The sequence below is a fragment of the Hypanus sabinus genome, chromosome 11 (assembly GCF_030144855.1).
Source record: "Hypanus sabinus isolate sHypSab1 chromosome 11, sHypSab1.hap1, whole genome shotgun sequence".
Classification (NCBI taxonomy): Eukaryota; Metazoa; Chordata; class Chondrichthyes; order Myliobatiformes; family Dasyatidae; genus Hypanus; species Hypanus sabinus.
In genome coordinates this window covers 113113406-113131796 of record NC_082716.1, presented here as the reverse complement: position 1 = coordinate 113131796, position 18391 = coordinate 113113406, and the positions used below count along the sequence as shown (strand labels likewise).

The 18391-nt window shown below is 46.7% G+C and overlaps 1 protein-coding gene and 1 pseudogene across 3 annotated transcripts in view; both read right to left on the bottom strand.

The window, feature by feature from the left end:
• Positions 1-5407: 5407 nt before the first annotated feature.
• On the bottom strand, positions 5408-11662 carry LOC132401519 (heterogeneous nuclear ribonucleoprotein A1-like; annotated as a pseudogene).
• A 3770-nt stretch (positions 11663-15432) lies between these two features.
• ccdc61 (coiled-coil domain containing 61) overlaps positions 15433-18391 on the bottom strand; it is a 96029-nt gene continuing 93070 nt past the window's right edge. For all 3 annotated transcript variants that reach the window (XM_059985167.1, XM_059985168.1, XM_059985169.1), the window contains one exon: positions 15433-17844. In XM_059985167.1, coding sequence (XP_059841150.1) covers positions 17750-17844 — 95 coding nt within the window. In that variant the 3' untranslated portion in view covers positions 15433-17749. The remainder of the gene's footprint in view (positions 17845-18391) is intronic.

The window sequence follows — 18391 nt, the reverse complement described above, 5'->3', positions numbered from 1 at the left end:
ATGGATTATATTTGAGTTATATTACTGATTATTATAATTACTGATAATGAGAATTGTATTCATTTGCTAACCAATTAGGATAGATGTTATTCTTTCTTGTGTGTCTGTAAGCTATTGTTACGCGGGCTTTGGGGAGAAGGCGCGGTGGGGACAGAGAGAGGAGATGCGATACTGTAAGCTGGGCGACGGGTCGGACCCCGAGCGGGAGTCTGAGACCCAGGGTCTTCGGCGAGGAGAGGAGACAAGGATAGATTCATGTGGAGCGTCTGGTGAACCACCATGGTTTGTCTCAGGCAGTGGGTCGAGGAGGTCGGAGGGGATCGAATGGTGGAAAGAAGACTCTGTTAATTGAGCTCCAACTGTTGTGCACGAAGAGGTTGAACTTTGATAAGTTTGGTGCCTTTTACTTTTTCCTTTTATATTGTATCTCATTAAGTACATAGTTCCAGTAAGATCTATGGAGTGTAATCATTTAATCGCTTATGGTGTACTGTCTGTTATTTGGTCTGGTGGGGATCTACAGCATCTACACAAACTGATTACCCAGACTGGCGGGGCGGAAGGCTGCTCCCCTGAGACGGAAGCGAGCTGAGGGTTACCGGGGGGTTACTCGTCCGGCATTTGATTTTTGTAGGAAGATGTGTGACTGCCCTCTGTGAATTATGCATGCTGCGGGGATGGAAAGCTGGTGTGCCTCTGTGGGATGTCTGGTTATTACTGCATGTGTGTTGATACCGCATGTGGCTCTTGGTACTCCAGAGGTCGTTGTTCGAGTTCAGACTAGCGCTGACGAAATGGTGGTGGGACTGCCAGTGTCTATTGGTGCCCCAGGTGAGGCGGGACCATGGGCTGTCCATACTGTTATGAGAGAGAGGAAAGACTGGTCGGAATGTTCCAGCTATGGCAGGCTCCTGCCAGTTGTTGGAATAATGTCCAGCCCTAAAGGGACGGAGGGATAGGTGAAGCGGACCTCTCAGCTGTTAGGTGACTGGCAGTGCTCGGCTGAGGGAATGCGTCAGGGATTGGTTGAAAGTTTGAGTAGGCGGGCTGGGGACATTATCAGAACTGTCTGGTTCAGTTACCTCGAAGTGACAGCTGCCAGTTATCCGAAAGCGGGGGAAAATGCGTCTGATTCGACTGGAAGTAAAATGCAGCAGCTGGGGGGCTTTCCATATCTGTAGCAGGAGATTGGTGGGAAGTTTTCAGAGTATCTTCTCTGGCTAGGGAGCAGATAAATTACTTGCGGTACCAGGGGGATCAGTTAAGGGGAGCAGCCCGTCCCTCAGTTGTTCAGCTGATCCGAGAGGTGTGGGGAATCTTAGTGGAGGCCCAGTGGGGGAAGGGCTTGGGGTCTCTGGGGGAGCACGTTCCCAGCAACGTACCAAGGAATTCCCAAAAGGAACAAACCCTATTCCGGAAGTCTTAGAGGGACCACGCACTCGGGCGTCGTTACAGATAGTAGGAAGTTATGTTGAAGTCATCCTCGACACCGGGGCACAAGTCATGTTGCTGTACAGTTTGTTTTACAACCGGTGTTTGAAGCTTGACAACATTAAGGGCACTGGAGATTTGGGGTACCAGTGCCGGTGACTATCCAGACGATGGTTATTGGTCAGTGAAGCTGGAGTTCTTGGAGGCCAATGTGGGGGTGAGTGAGGTTGGTGAATTGTTAGTGCTGATGTGTCCGGAACCGTTTCGGTTCTGGAGGGGACCAACACCCTGCTGGTGAGGAAGAGCATGGGGGCCTGTCAGGAGGAGGCGGGTGAGAGCTGTTTGGGGGCATTGTCTGTGCACCCAGTGTTTCAAGCTGCTTGTGAGGACATGTGTAGCAGCATTGGGTCGGTACCGAATTTGCTGCAGGGTCTTGCGATCTGAGATGGTGCAATTTCTGAACCAGGCAGTGATGCAGCTGCTCAGGATGCTCTCAGTATAACCCCTGTAGAATGTGATGAGGATGGGGGGTGGGAGATGGACTTTCCTCAGCCTTTGCAGAAAGTAGAGATGCTGCTGGGCTTCCTTTGCTATGGAGCTGGTGCTGAGGGACCAGGTGAGATTCTCCACCAGGTGAACACCAAGAAATTTGGTGCTCTTAACGATCTCTACCGAGGAGCCATCAATGTTCAGCGGGGAGTGATCGCTCCGTGCCCTCCTGAAGTCAACAACCATCTCTTGTTTTGTTCACATTCTGAGACAGGTTGTTGACTCTGCACCAGTCCGTTAGTCGCTGCACCTCCTCTCTGTAAGCTGACTCGTCATTCTTGCTGATGAGACCCACCATGGTCATGTCATCAGCGAACTTGATGATGTGGTTCGAGCTGTGTGTTGCAGCACAGTCATGGGTCAGCAGAGTGAACAGCAGTGGACTGAGCACACAGCCCTGGGGAGCCCCCGTGCTCAGTGTGATGGAGTTGGAGATGCTGCTCCCGATCCGGACTGACTGAGGTCTCCCAGTCTGGAAGTCTAGGATCCATTTGCAGAGGGAGGTGTTCAGGCCCAGTAGGCTCAGCTTTCCAATCAGTTTCTGAGGGATGATTGTGTTGAATGCTGAACTGACGTCTATGAACAGCATCCGAACGTTTGTGTCTTTTTTGTCCAGGTGGGTTAGGGCCAGGTGGAGGATGATGGCAATGGTGTCGTCTGTTGAGCGGTTGGGACAGTACACAAACTGCAGGGGGTCCAGTGAGGGGGGCAGCAGGGTCTTGATATGCCTCATGACGAGCCTCTTGAAACACTTCATGATGATGGATGTAAGTGCAATGGGACGGTAGTCATTGAGGCAGGACACTGAAGACTTCTTCGGCACGGGGACGATGGTGGTGGCCTTGAAGCACGTTGGAATGGTGGCGCTGCTCAGGGAGATGTTGAAGATGTCAGTGAGAACATCTGCTAGCTGGTCTGCCCATCCTCTGAGCACTCTACCAGGGATGTTGTCTGGTCCAGCAGCCTTCCATGGGTTGACCCTGCACAGGGTTCTTCTCACGTCGGCCACGGAGAGACACAGCACCTGGTCATTTGTAGGAGGGGTGGACTTCCTCGCCACCACGTTATTTTCTGCCTCAAACTGGGCGTAGAAGTTATTCAGTGCATCTGGGAGGGAGGCATCACCCGCACAGTCAGGTGATGTTGTCCTGTAGTTGGTGATGTCCTGGATGCCCTTCCACATGTGCCGCGTGTCACCGCTGTCCTGGAAGTGGCTGTGGATTCGTTGGGCGTTTGCACGCTTTGCCCCTCTGATGGCTCGGGACAGTTTGGCCCTCGCTGTTGTTAGGGCTGCCTTGTCGTCTGCTCTGCCATAGTTGGATGCATCAGCAAGGGAGATGAGGCGGAGTACAGGGCTATGGTGGGAAACTTTGTCACATGGTGTAAGCAGAATCATCTGCAGCTTAACGTGAAGAAGACTAAGGAGCTGGTGGTGGACCTGAGGAGGGCTAAGGCACCGGACACCCCTGTTACCATCCAAGGGGTCAGTGTGGACATGGTGGAGGATTACAAATACTGGGGATACGAATTGACAATAAACTGGACTGGTCAAAGAACACTGAGGCTGTCTACAAGAAGGGTCAGAGCCATCTCTACTTCCTGAGGAGACTGAAGTCCTTTAACATCTGTCAGACGATGCTGAGGATGTTCTACGAGTCTGTGGTGGCCAGTGCTATCATGCTTGCTGTTGTGTGCTGGGGCAGCAGGCTGAGGGTAGCAGACACCAACAGAATCAATAAACTCATTTGTAAGGCCAGTGATGTTTTTGGGTGGAACTGGACTCTCTGGCGGTGGTGTATGAAAAGAGGATGCTGTCCAAGTTGCATGCCATCTTGGACAATGTCTCCCATCCACTCCATAATGTACTGGTTAGGCACAGGAGTACATTCAGCCAGAGACTCATTCCACCGAGATGCAACACTGAGCGTCATAGGAAGTCATTCCTGCCTGTGGCCATCAAACTTTACAACCCCTCCCTCGGAGTGTCAGACACCCTGAGCCAATAGGCTGGTCCTGGACTTATTTCCACTTGGCATGATTAACTTATTATTTAATTATTTAAGGTTTAATATTGCTGTATTTCTTCACTATTCTTGGTTGGTGCGACTGTAACAAAACCCAGTTTCCCTCGGGATCAATAAAGTATGTCTGTCTGTCACCTGCTCTGAAGGTGGAGTCACGGGTCCTCAGCAGCGCACGCACCTCTGTGGTCATCCATGGCTTCTGGTGAGCGCGTGTAGTGATGGTCTTGGACAGAGTAACATCATCAATGCACTTGCTGATGTAGCTGGTCACTGATGCCATGTACTCCTCTAAGCTGGTAGAGTCACCATCGGTTGCAGCCTCCCTGGACATGTGCCAGTCAGTGTGCTGTTACGATTCAGCAACAACGAGTACAGAATTACGACAGGTTTTTTTTAAAACAAATAAAACTTTTATTCAACACTGCTCAAAAAAACCAAAAGTAAACAAACGTCTAACTTAACCGGAAGTTAACTGCTCTACGGAGCTCGAACTGTCCTTAAACGAGAAATGCGAACACAGTTCTTAAAAGTAGTAAATGCAAAAGTCCTAATGATTTACACAGTCAATTATGAGAGATTTTCCTAGAAGTAACGAATTCCTCGACATCACGACGTTACTGCTGATTCCAGCTGAAATATGCCTTGCCTAAAGGATTTACGATGAAGGAAATAAAACAGCTTAAAGGCGCTGACCTTTCCCTGGTGAAACCCTGCTCCAGTCCTTTCTGCTCTTTCAGCAGGGACCATCTCGGATGCAGATGACTAATTCCTTCCGAATGAGAATCAGATAAGGTCGAACCTGTTTCACTGCCGACAACACCAACTTTTCTTGACCCTTCAGCTTCCTGAACTTCAATAATCCTTCACTCTCCAACTGGATTTTAACTGGCAGCGATTTTCAGAAATGCCGGCACAATGATTCTTACAGTAGAAATTAAAACTCCACTTTAAAACAAAACTGCGTCATGAAGTCAAAAACGCAGCAGAATGGAGTCACTAATGAATTACACAGCGTCACAGCTCCTTTTATTCCTGTTGAAACAGGCCATCTCATGACCTCTCACTGGGTGGGAACACTACGTCACTCCACCATCAGAAGACCATTACATGATGGTCATGTGACAGTCACAAGATACCTACAGGGTATGTAACAGTGCTCAAAGCAGTCTTGAAGAGCAGAGATGGCTCCTGCTGGCCAGGTTTTCACCTGCTTCTGAACTGGTCTGGAGCGCCTGATATGCTGGGATTAGCATAACAGAGATGCGGTCTGAGTAACTGAGCTGGGGGCAGGGCTCTGCTTGATGCGCACCAGGAATGCCACCTAAAGGGCATAGCCACCATAATTGTTTCTGCTTTGACAGACACAATAATCTCCCCTGTAGGGTCCATACCGCCCCTACCTCTCATGGGGCCACAGTGGGACGGCTCAGGGGAATAGCTTCCAAAGTTATCATGGCTATCCGGGAAATTACCACAATCGTATCCACCACCGCCTCTATTGCTCCCAATTTGAGGACAACAACATCCTCCCTAAAAGGAATGATCACGTCAGGGATGGGCTGTTGCAAGGACGTGGCGGTGGAACAAACCCAAGTGCAGAACGCGGGCATGAAGGCAGAGTCGGGAGGTGTTATTAACATAGCGAGCGTGGAGCTGGGATCCAGGAGCGATGCTTGACCTAGAACTGGTAGTCCTAAGAACCATGAAACAAGATTACTCACACCGGAGTCGACCAACGGACTGGCAACTCCTTGTTGTGGTCACAGGGTTTTTATCCGGCATTGGCTGATGGAAAGCAGGTGTTTGTAGTTAGTGGAACCTGGGAAAGATTGGAAACTAAACGAGGTGATTCAGGCCCAATTCCTGAGGTAAATAGCCAGGTGGGCGATTTCCAGAAGGAACCATGACAGTTGCCTTTGACCTGACTCCTTTAAATAATTTTTTTTAATTCAATGCAGTTTAGTATGAAAAAAGGCTAACAAAAGTATGCAGGTTTCTTAGTGTGCAGTTTTCTTGAAAACAGTTTTCCTCCCCCCCCCCCCCAGCCACCCCTCAGAAACAAATTAAAGGGCATAGCCACCATAAACTCTGTTTCTGCTTCGACAGACACAATAATCTCTCCTGTAGGGTCCAGCAGCAGAATTCTCCATACCGCCCCTACCTCTCATGGGGCCATAGTGGGACGGCTCAGGGGAATAGCTTCCAAAGTTATCATGGCTATCCGGGAAATTACCACGATCGTATCTATAGCTCCCAATTTGATGACAGCAACATCCTCCAGAAAAGGAACGATCACGTCGGGGGTGGCCAACATCACCATAGCTACCAAAGCGGCCTCCTCGATCACCGTAGCAGCCGCCGCCGCCTTGCGGCCCGTGCCCAGCAGAATTCCCAAATCTGCCATCACTCCGACCTTCTCTATTAGGGACCGCAAGATGTACTTTTGCTCGGCCTCTCTTCCTTCAATAGCCCCCTCCAGACTCCACACCGGTAGCAGTTAATGGTGTGGTACCTCTGGATAACACCTTTATCCACAGAATCATAGTCCCGGAAGTGTACAGAGGCAAAGCCTCTTTTCTTGCCAGTGCAGTCAGAGGCCACATCCACCTTTTCAATCGGAGAAATCAGAGAAATAACATCCGCAAATCATCTTCGTTGAGGTTTTCTCTGATGCCGACCACGAAGAGCTTCTTTACCTTGATGTTGAAGCCCGGCTTGTTCGAGTCTTCCCTCGGCACGGTCCGTTTGACATCGACCGTGTGGCCATCTAACGCATGAGGCTTGGCGGCCACTGCAGCATCCACCTCGCTCAGCGGAGAATAACTAACAAACCTGAAGCCTCGGGAGCACCTGGTGATCGCATCCCAAACCACGACGCCGTCGGTTATCCGGCCCCATTGCCTGAAATGGGTTCTGAGATCCCCTCACACCGTTTCAAACCTGAGGCTGCCAACAAAGAGCTGACAGAGTTGTTCCGTCGACACGTAGTACAGCAGGAGAAACTGACTGACTGACTCCCTGACATCCAGGGGCTGAAAATAGTCCCCAGTGATGTCTCAGTAGGGGAAGTGATGTCAGAGCAACAGCATGGTGGTAGGGGCCTTTCCCATTGCGACATTGAGTCATTGAGTTATTGAGTTGTGGGTCTGCTACATTGGCAGTGGACGTGTGGTGATACTTGTGGCCTTACCCAGGATTGTGGTGTTCATTAACACAAAATGATGTGTTTTCATTTACTTGTAACCATGAGAAAAGAATTGGAGGAACTGGTATATATGGGAGAGCTCTTCTGGACTGTAAGATTATAACACATCGGAGCAGAATTAGACAATTCCAATCAAGTGTCCTCTCAGCCCCATTCCCCTGCCCGCTCACTGTAACTTTCGACACCCTGACTAATCAAGAACCGATCAACCTTCCTTTTTCAATGACTTTGTTGCAAGGACATGGCGGTGGAACGAACCCAAGTGTAGAACACAGGCGCGAAGGCAAAGTCGGGAGGCATTACGGTCATAGTGAGCGTGGAATGGGTGCCAAGGGAGTCTTTACCTGGAGTCTTGGTTCTAGTAGAGAATTCAGGAACAATGCTAGACTTAGAACTGATAGTCCTAAGAACCATGGAACAAGATTACTTGTACACGAGTCAAGCAATGAACTGGCACCTCCTAGTTGTGGTCACAGGGTTTTTATACGGCATTGGCTGGTGGAAAGCAGGTGTTTGTAGTTAGTGGAACCTGGGGATAACTGGGAACTAAATGAGGTGATTGAGGCCCAATTCCTGAGGAAGATAGCCAAGTGTCAGAAGGGACCATGACAGACTTGGCCTTCACAGCCGCCTGCAGCAATAAATTCCACAGATTCACCAAAGTCCAACGTATCCTGGATCTTGGAGATGGTGGCGCGACGCAGCTTGCAGCGGCCACTCCGGAGCTGATTATCTGTTACTTGTGAAGCGGGGTGCCGTGCGCAAACATAATCAATTGAAAACGGATGTGGGAGCACGGAGGAACATCAGGAAATCTCCAGGAAGGCCTTCTTCATTGCTGCTGCTGCTGTGAGGTCCGGGACTCTGCTGGGAAGAACAGACTCCCAGTCCTCGGGGTCGCGTTGCCAATGGCCGTTGGCGGGGCGTCTTAATACGCTCGGCAGAGGATGGTGCTCAGAGAAGCTGTGCTGGAGGGAATGGTCGGAGGCTCGGAGGTTTGACGGACTCGGAGTCCGCTGCGGTCAGGTCGCTTTCATTGTGTGCTGCGTCTGTGAGGCTGAGTCGGGCGGCGTAGAAGTCCATAACAGGGGTGTTTCCTTCTGCTGCCTGCATGGGATGATGAGTCTGTCGGGACCCTGAGGACTTGTGGAAACTGTGTGGTAATTTCTTTTGAACTTATAATCCTTTAACATCTTTGGACTATTTTTACTGTGCCCATGGTCTGTTTTTTTTTATCAATTATGTTATTGTTTACACTGTTGTAACTATATGTTGTAACTATGTGGTTTTGTGCAGGTCTTGGAGCTTTAGTTTTTGGTCTTGTTTTGTCTGGTGGATTTGGAGCTCCTTTCTGGGGAACGCGCTAAGACGGTAGCGTGATATTAATACGCAGCAGCCTCTCCAGTCTCTGGATTTGGGGATTGCCAAAGGTTATGCAGATTTTCTGGTGTAGTCTGTTTTGTCGTGTGCTTTTGTGATATCATTCTGGGGAACGTTGTCTCATTTTTAAACTGCATTGCATTTGTGGTTTCTAAATGACCATAAACTGAATCTGAATCTGTATGTACACTTTATACAACCTCAAGTCAAGTCAAGTCACTTTTATTGTCATTTCGACCACAACTGCTGGTACCGTACACAGCAAAAATGAGACAACGTTTGTCAGGACCATGGTGTTACATGACACAGTACAAAACCTAGACTGAACTACGTAAAAAACAACACAGAGAAAAAACTACACTAGACTACAGTCCTATCCAGGACTGCATAAAGTGCACAAAACAGTGCAGACATTACAGTAAATAGTAAACAAGACAGTAGGGCAGTAAGGTGTCAGTCCAGGCTCTGGGTATTGAGGAGTCTGATAGCTTGGGGGAAGAAACTGTTACATAGTCTGGTCGTGAGAGCCCGAATGCTTCGGTGCCTTTTCCCAGATGGCAGGAGGGAGAAGAGTTTGTAAGAGGGGTGCGTGGGGCCCTTCATAATGCTGTTTGCTTTGCGGATGCAGTGTAAATGTAAATGAGATCCTTGAGATTCATTTCCTTACAGACAGCCGCAAAACAAAGTAACCCAATAGAACCCGTTAAAAACAAAATGTCAAACCCCAGTGTGCAGAGTGAGGAAAAAATACAAAGCCTGTAAACAATGAACAAGCAATCGGCATTCAGAACGGCTTCTTTCTTCTGTCATGCGATTACTGAATGGACACTTAACCCATGAACACTACCTCACTACTTTCTATTTCTATGTTTGCACTGTTTAATTAATATATATATATTATATGATGTATTAATATATATACTTATATACAGTAATTCACATTTATTATCTTTATTATTATGTACACAATGCACTGCTGCTGCAAAGTTAACAAATTTCACAACATACGACGATGCTTTTAACCCCGAATCTGATTCTCAGCACCACTGACAACAATTTGCCCCACGTCCATCCCTGAGGCCAATGGCCAGATCTTTTGTTCTGCTTTGTGCCAGTGATGCTGCTTCAAGTGAGTTTCTGTACATACATAGATTTATACGTTGACAATAAAATGGTCTTTGCCTTTGACCTGACTCCTTTAAACCATTTTTTATTCAATGCACTTAATTACGAAAATAAGTTAACAAAAATTTGTGCAGTTTTCTTGAATACAGTTTTCCTCCGCCCCCCCCCCCAGCCACCCCTCAGAAACAAATTAAAGGGCATAGCCACCATAATCTCTGTTTCTGCTTCGACAGACACAATAATCTCTCCTGTAGGGTCCAGCAGCAGAATTCTCCATACCGCCCCTACCTCTCATGGGGCCATAGTGGGACGGCTCAGGGGAATAGCTTCCGAAGTTATCATGGCTATCCGGGAAATTACCACGATCGTATCTATAGCTCCCAATTTGATGACAACAACATCCTCCAGAGAAGGAACAATCACGTCGGGGATGGCCAACATCGCCATAGCTACCAAAGCGGCCTCCTCGATCACCGTAGCAGCCGCCGCCGCCTTGCGGCCCGTGCCCAGCAGAATTCCCAAATCTGCCATCACTCCGATCTGTTGTAGCCCGGGGAAAAGGTACACACTCAGGACAACAACTACTTTTTCAGGTTTTAATTCTTTTATCTGTTTTAGATGTTTAAGAGCCAGAAGAGGGTCTTAAAACAAAACGAATAACTTTACAATCAGTTCCTGCCATTAATCTCCATTTAACCTTTCGATCCACACACTGGTGTCTCAACCAATTGCATATGCAGAATAAAAAATATAAAGAAAATCGCACAAAACTGATATAGTACTAATATGGAACTGATACAGTACTAATACAGTACTAACACGGTATCAATATGGAACTGATACAGTACTAATACAGTACTAACATGGTACTAACACGGTACTGATACAGTACTAATACAGTACTAACATGGTACTAACACGGTACTGATACAGTACTAATACGGTAGTGGCGATTCTACTTGGCCAGTGAGGAACTTTGCAAGGCACGTTGTCCAGTGTTGAGTTCTTTACTCGTGAAAATCTTTCCTCACCATGCCTAGCATCCCTGGGGGACCTTGATTCCAAAGCCCCAACAGCTCCTGCAGCAGAAAACAAAATGGTCTCCCCATTATCCCGTGCATGCGTAATGATGTCGCCATCTCCACTTAAAGGCACAGACAACTGTTCTAGCATTACCCGGATGGATGCTTGAGTACACTTTTAACGATACTGAATAGTATTCAGTGGTCACCCGGTTACGTTCTCCCCTGCATTCAAGAAATCGTCCTCGATTACTCGCCCACTACCAGGGTACTTTTAAGTTCCCTAAGTGCTTCTTTAAAGAGAACTGTACTGAGACTAGCCAGTATCTCAGACAGTGCTGCCGGACTTATGGAGGCCTCAGCAAGGACTAACCTTAGTTCGCGATGTGGGGTAAGGTGCTGTCTGGCACTTATTCATTTACTCCTGCGGGGTGCTGCCCCAGGAGGGCTATCGACCTCTGCCCCTGGGTTAGCAGTCGTCGACTCCCCAGTCTCAGTCCCAGAAGGTCTCACGTTTTCAGAAGATATGCTGTTTAGACTAGGGTCAAGGCTCTGTACACCCTGTTCTGACATATCTTCTACCACTATCACACTATCCTCCGAATCTGATCCCTACCCCAGGGGTAAGCTGACCTGAGTTACTGCAGTCTCCTTTGGGAGGTGGATTGGGATGGTTCTCACAGGGCCTGATGTCTAGGCCCACCCTCCCACGGTTCCACAGCGTGTGTGTGGCCCAGTACCTCTACCACCCTGTAGACAGTTGGGTTCCAAGCATCCTGGATCTTATTACGGCCTAATGGTCTGTTCCTCAGGTAAACCAGTGCATTCACATCAACTTTGGGACAGTAAACTTCGTCCTCCTGCCAGGCAGTGCATACTGCTGGCTTCTGTTCAGAGTATTCTTTTGCTTTGGCATGCGCATCCATCAGTCAGCTCTGGGGTACAGCTAGCGATACAGTTCCCTTGCATTAGACTACTTACATCACTAGTACCAGCTTCCCACGCTCAAATCTGCTTAACCCTACAGCCGTTGAGACCAGTGGTATCCAGTGGCGGGTCAAGAGCAGTGCCGCGACTGATCAAACGACAGATCGCTACAGACCCATCAAACTCCGTACCCTCTGAGACAGGCTCAGGCTTCTCTGCAAATGGCTGCCTAGCCGGTGCATCAGCCGCAGTATTGCTCCGACCTTCCGCCTCTCTCTCATTCATGTGGCTATCTACTCGCTGCCCATTACGCTGCTGGTGTTTAGGGCAGCAATGAAGGTCACCCATCTCTGTCTGTCCTTGGCCACAGTGCTTCCTTCAACATGCCAGTAGCTTCCTCCCAGGTTTCACTTCTGTCAGCCATGCAAGTCCTGGGTGGAGACTCAAGTATACCGTCACATTCAGATGTAAAAGGATTCTTCATTGCTGTTTCTGTTTGACCAGTCAGGGTTGTTGGTCCTGAGCTGAACCCCCAAACCCAGAGGACCGGTGGACCACTCAGTTTGGCTTCTACCCCTTGACCTGGGTGACCCTCCCGAGAGTCAAAGCATAAAGCCCTCACTCCAGCAGCATGGCTCTCTGAGTTATTACGGCTCAAACCATGACAAGGACATGGTCCTTTTGGAGGCTCTGCCTATCTAAGAGACTCTTAAATGTCCCTAATGTATCTGACTCTACCAGCATGCTGGCAGCACGAACCACCCACCCACTGCTCTGTGTGTAAATTGTCCTGGGATTTATTTAGGATTAAACTGGGGGATTGCTGGACAGCATGGTTCGAAGGGCTGGAAGATCCTATTGTGCACTGTCGCTCAATAAAATAAAATAATCTCTGATATGCCTCTATACCTTGCTCCAACAACCTTAAAAGTATGTGCCCTCATTAGCTATTTCCCTGCCCTGGCTGTCTATGACACCACTATCAGTCACTTCATCTTCCTTTGCTCCAAAGAAGAAACTCCCTAGCTCAATCAGCCTACCCTAAGACATGCTCTCCAATCCAGGTGGCACCCTAGTAAATCTCTGCTCCCTCTCTAAAAGTTTCCACATTAAGTAGAGAGTGTGACTTGGATGTGGGAATCTCTGATAACGGATACTGCTTTCCTACAACAGCATTTATACCTAAATGTAAAAAGCTTATTCCTCTCCATAGATGCTGCCTGACCTGCTGAGTTCCTCCAGTATTTTGGTTGTTTTATTCTGGATTTCCAGCATCTGCACAATCTTTTGTGTTTGTAATCTGAAGGGAAGCAGGACAAACTACCAGTGTGCAAGGGTAGTTTTCAGGTGTTGATCCAGTCAAAGTGGATGTTTCTGGAGACATTTGCAAGTTTCCTATTTGTCTTTGACTGAAATTCAGTAAATTGCTTGTTCACCTTGATATCGTTTCATGTTGGCGAGGGAAGGCCTTCGATGGATTTGTTCAGTGAAGTGTACCACATAGTATTCTGCAGAGTGACTTGATGCAAGTTTGTTGTTTGCAGTTAAGTACATACTTGTATAACTGTGAAGGACTGAACTAGTATATGAACACAGAAGATTCTGGAAATCCAGAGTAACACGAACAAAATGCGGGGTAATTCAGCAGGTCAGGCAGCGTTTATGGAAAGGAGTGACAAGTCGATGTTTCGGGTCAAGACCCTTCATCAGTGAATGTTTGAAAACTACTTGGCAAGAGGTCCAAAGCACTAATATCTACTCAGCTCTACACCCGGGAAAGATAAGTTGAACTCTCATAAGTGATTCAAAGAATGTGCCAAGATTAGTGTTTTATGCTTGGCAAATACAAATAAACACACACATAATGGCTTCGTCTCCAATTAAATGACCAAAAACAAATCCAAGGATACCAACCTGAGTTAGCAACCTTCTAAAACAGGGTTCCTGACCTGGGGTCCATGGAATTAAAAAAAAGATGGGAACTTCTGTTCTAAACTGAAATAGGTGGACAAAGAGGTGGAGTTTTACATTCATAAACTTCAAATAAAAGGTAAGGAATTTGAACTTGGATCTGAAATGATTTTATATTTATATAGTCATAGAGAAGTACAACACAAACAGGCTCTTCAGCCCATCTAGTAAGTGTTGAGCCATCTAAACTGCCTGCTCCCTGATATTCTGTTTGCGTGTGTTGAGGTTAGAGGAACAACACCTTTGTATTCCATTTGGATAGACTCCGACCTGATGGCATGAACATCGATTTCTCAAACTTCTGGTAATATCCCCGCCCCCTTCACCATTTCCCATCCCCCTTATTTCTTTGCCTGCCATCGCCTCTTTCTGGTGCTTCTTCAACCTTTACTTGCTTCCTTGGCCTTCTGTTTCTTTCACCAATCAACTTCCCAGCTCTTTACTTCATCCGTCCCCCTCCAGGTTTCACCTGGTGTTTCTCTCTCCAGTCCTGCTGAAGAGTTTTGGCCCAAAACATCGACTGTACTCTTTCCCAGAGACGATGCCTGGCCTGCTGAGTTCCTCTAGCATTTTGTGTGTGTTACTCTGTCCATAGACACTGTCTGACCTGCTGAGTTCTTCCAGCATTTTGTGTGTGTTACTCTGTCCATAGACACTGTCTGACCTGCTGAGTTCCTCCAGCATTTTGTGTGTTACTCTGTCCATAGACACTGTATGACCTGCTGAGTTCCTCTAGCATTTTGTGTGTGTTACTCTGACCATAGACACTGTCTGACCTGCTGAGTTCCTCCAGCATTGTGTGTGTGTTACTCTGTCCACAGACACTGTCTGACCTGCTGAGTTCCTCCAGAATTTTGTGTGTGTTACTCTGTCCATAGACACTGTCTGACCTGCTGAGTTCCTCCAGCATTTTGTGTGTGTTACTCTGTCCATAGACACTGTCTGACCTGCTGAGTTCCTCCAGCATTTTGTGTGTGTTGCTCAGATTTCCAGCAGCTGCAGATTGTTTGTTTGTGCTTGGAGCTCGGGAACACTCTTCTCTTTCCTTCTTGCAAGCTTATCCTCCTACAGTCAGTGGCGACTTTATTAGGTACAAGAATGGAACCAGCTGTGATCTGCTGCAGCAACTTCATGCTTTCCTTTTATTTATTTATGTACATATGTATGTATAATGCAGTGTGGAGTAGGCCCTTCAAGCTGATTTAATCCCAGCATAATTCTGGGATAAGTTACAACGACCAATTAACCTACCAACCGAACACCCAGTGGGAGAACGTAGAAACTTGCCGGCAGTAGTGGGAATTGAACCTGGGTCGCTGGTACTGTAAAGCATTGTGCTAACAGCTAGGCTAGGCTTCCAAGGTGTTGTTCTGCACTCCACTGTTGTAACGTTTGCAGATGTAGAATATATGTAGGATAAATATATTGCTGCAAAGATTTCCACTGTTGCTGAGATTTCCCAACAAAAACAAAAACCCTGTAGGTCAGATGTGTCATGGCGTTGTAGTGTCTGTTCTGATTAAAAGAAAATCTTTTCTGCATGCAGTGAAATTTGTTTTCTGGTAAGATGGTGGTGTGTTCCGTCAGAAGGCTTCTACCTTCACCCTGGAGTAACGCTGTTGAGTTTGGCTGTATTCATGTATGGCTGAATGACAATTAACCTTGAATTGAATTGGTTAGCCTGGCCCATCTACCCCATATATACCCCTGTGGGGTGATACAAGGCAGTGGGAGATGTGAGTGTAGAGATAGACCTGTTGTATCTGGGATGTGGTTTTTGCCAAATGACCAACACACATTTCATTAGAATAAAAGATTTATTTACAAAAATTGTAGAAAAATCAGTACAAATAAATTCCATCAAGTATGGATGTGTACTGTCTCCCTTCCCCACCCAAATACAACACACTATAGTCTGGGCTATTATAGCAGGGCAGGTGTTCCCTACCTGGGGCCCCACAGATCCCTTGGGTCCATGGCATGACCCCAGTCGTTGGGGCAGATTACTGTTCTCAATCATCCACATGCACTCCCGATGGTGGAATCAGTATAGATATAAGAATACTCCCTTGAACAGTGGCTGAGTCCAATACTGGAAGAACTCTTACCTCAGATAGACTGCACAATTATATCACACAGTATATACTTCACATATCTTTGTAGTAGACTCACTCCACTTGGGGTTTCCTTGTTATACTTAAAGGTGCAATCAAGGGTTTGACAAGGAAAATGGACACTATTCAGTAGGCAAGTCTAACTGCAAACAAATAACTCTGCTCTCAGTGGCCAGTCACAACAACCTTGGTATCTGAGACATCAGGAAAATTGATGCTATTAAATCTGAGTGTTGAGAGTCACAACATGAAGGTTAGAGAGCCTCAGGATTCAGATTACTGGATCCACAAATCCCGATGAGATAAATGTACCCTTTCCAAAATGGAAACCTTTGGTGTTCAACTCTTCTGAAGTACTATGTGGTACTATTCAGACAGGAGAGCCGCAGGTAGTTCACAGCATTAGATGTTCAGCAATCTGGATATTAGCTCGACCAACCAGTTTCTGCAAGATGAGCTCATTTGAAAGCTAGACAGCACACAAGCTTGGATGGTTTCTTAAGATCTAAGTTTGGCAAAAGGTTCTTTGAGTTAATCAGGAGCAAACAGCTAGGCTCATGTGGAATGTTAGATTGGTGAATGTACATTCAGCAGAAACACTGAGTGGAAATCTTACACCTTATGACTTCATTGGACCCCTGGGGTTCACTCACATCTGGCCTGGCCACTTTAGGTTAAACTCAGGCAGGGCAGAATTAAACTTTACAGGTCATCCCATGAGTTGGTACTGATCAGCCATCATCACGTTCATCACAAAATTCATTCAAGGAATATTTAAGAAAGACAGTGAAAGATGGCCTTTGGCATAATTCATCCAGATTTGAAGCCAGCGCCAGGAGATATGTTCCTGACCAGTAAAACAAGGTTGCAGTTGATGATAGGAAAGTTAAAATGGAATGGGTAATAAGTAAGCCAGAGTTGTTGGAGTGGGGAAACAGGGTGGAATGAGTGCAGATTTCAGATTGGAGAATGAGGGGATCTTCAGAATGGGAGAATGATGGATTGAACTTCCTGATAGATTGCATGGGAACAGGCAGATGATGTAAAAGGGTTTCCCAACATGGACCCCTTGTATAATGGCATAAAAAGGTTGGGTATCACTGAAAGGCACATTGGAATTATTTATTCTTTGCCCTGTGTACTATGTTCCAATGTAGGTGTCCGAAGTATTTTACAATATTATGTGCTCACCAATCTAGACAAGAGTAATATTACCTCAAAATAAACCAGTTAAAGCCTACTGAGCTCATTGAAATCAGGCTAGACACCACACAAGCTTGAAAGGCTTCTTAAATCTAAGTTTGTCAAAAGGTTCTTGGAGTTAATCAGGAGCAAACTTAGCTGGAATAGTGTGGAATGGTAGATACTGGTACTTTAACCAGAAACACCGAATTGAGATTGTACATCTACCTTGGGGTTCACTCTTCCCCCAACAGGAGTACTCCCTTCTTCCCCAGTAAGGCTTGAACACCTTTGCTTATTTAATATGGTCTGTATTCTGACAATTCCTATTGGAATAACACGTAGACACAGCAGAAAGGGAATGAGCAATCGATGCAAATTTGGGGAGACGCTAGATAACTTTGAAACAAACACAATCGCCCTGTGGATTCAACTTCTCAAGCTACGAGTCATTAAGGTGTCTGACACTCTATTCTTGCTCTAGTTAGTGACTGTGCTATCCAGGTGGCATTGTAGCCAATAATTGTTGGGTAATCATTTGTTCAATAGACAAAATAAAAATACTCAGAAACGACACAAAGCACTCAATTGATTTCCAACGCGTACTCTTTTCCCCATTTTTATACATTCCTATTTACAATAAACCAACAGACATACAGTTCTAGACAATGAAGTTCTTGTTGCTTCACGACATGTCCTGGATCAGGCAGATGCTGTGTGAAGGTTGTTGTCCCATTTCCCACCCCCAGTCTCACGCAGCACCCCTGCCCTTGGTACGTTTCTCATATTCGTGATCGTCCAAAGGGTCTGGGACCCACCTCACTCAGTCCGCGCTCCCAGTTTCTTCATGTACTCCTGCAGAGCGTTCAGCCTGGCATCGATTTCAGAAAGGTCGCAGGAGTCCAGGTAGTTTTCTGCAAAGAAATGTCTGTGAGAACCAGGACTTTCTCCCCCCCACCGCCGGTGGTTGAACTTTGATAAGTTTGGCGCCTTTTACTTTTTCCTTTTATATTGTATCTCTATTAAGTACATAGTTCAGTAAGATCTATGGAGTGTAATCATTTAATCGTTTATGGTATACTGTATGTTATTTGGCGTGGTGGGGTCATCACACAGCACCTACACAATCTGATTACCCAGTTTGGTGGGGTCGAAGGCTGCTCCCCCTAAATGGAAGCGAGCTGAGGGAGCCTGAGGCTTAGCAGAGGGCTACAGATGTGCAGTCTCTCCCATCTCACCCTGAAGCTTGTAACTCCTCCTGACTTAAGCTTTTCAATAACCTTTTTGCAAAGTCACGTGGTGTGTTTTTTTGTCTTCATGGTGTAATTGTTGACAGCATATTACCCCACCAGATACAGGTGTATTTTTACTACAATCAATTGAAACACCTTGACTGCAGACAGGTCTCCAAAAACAGATCTCCATTAACTAATTATATGACTTCTGAAACCAACTGGCTGC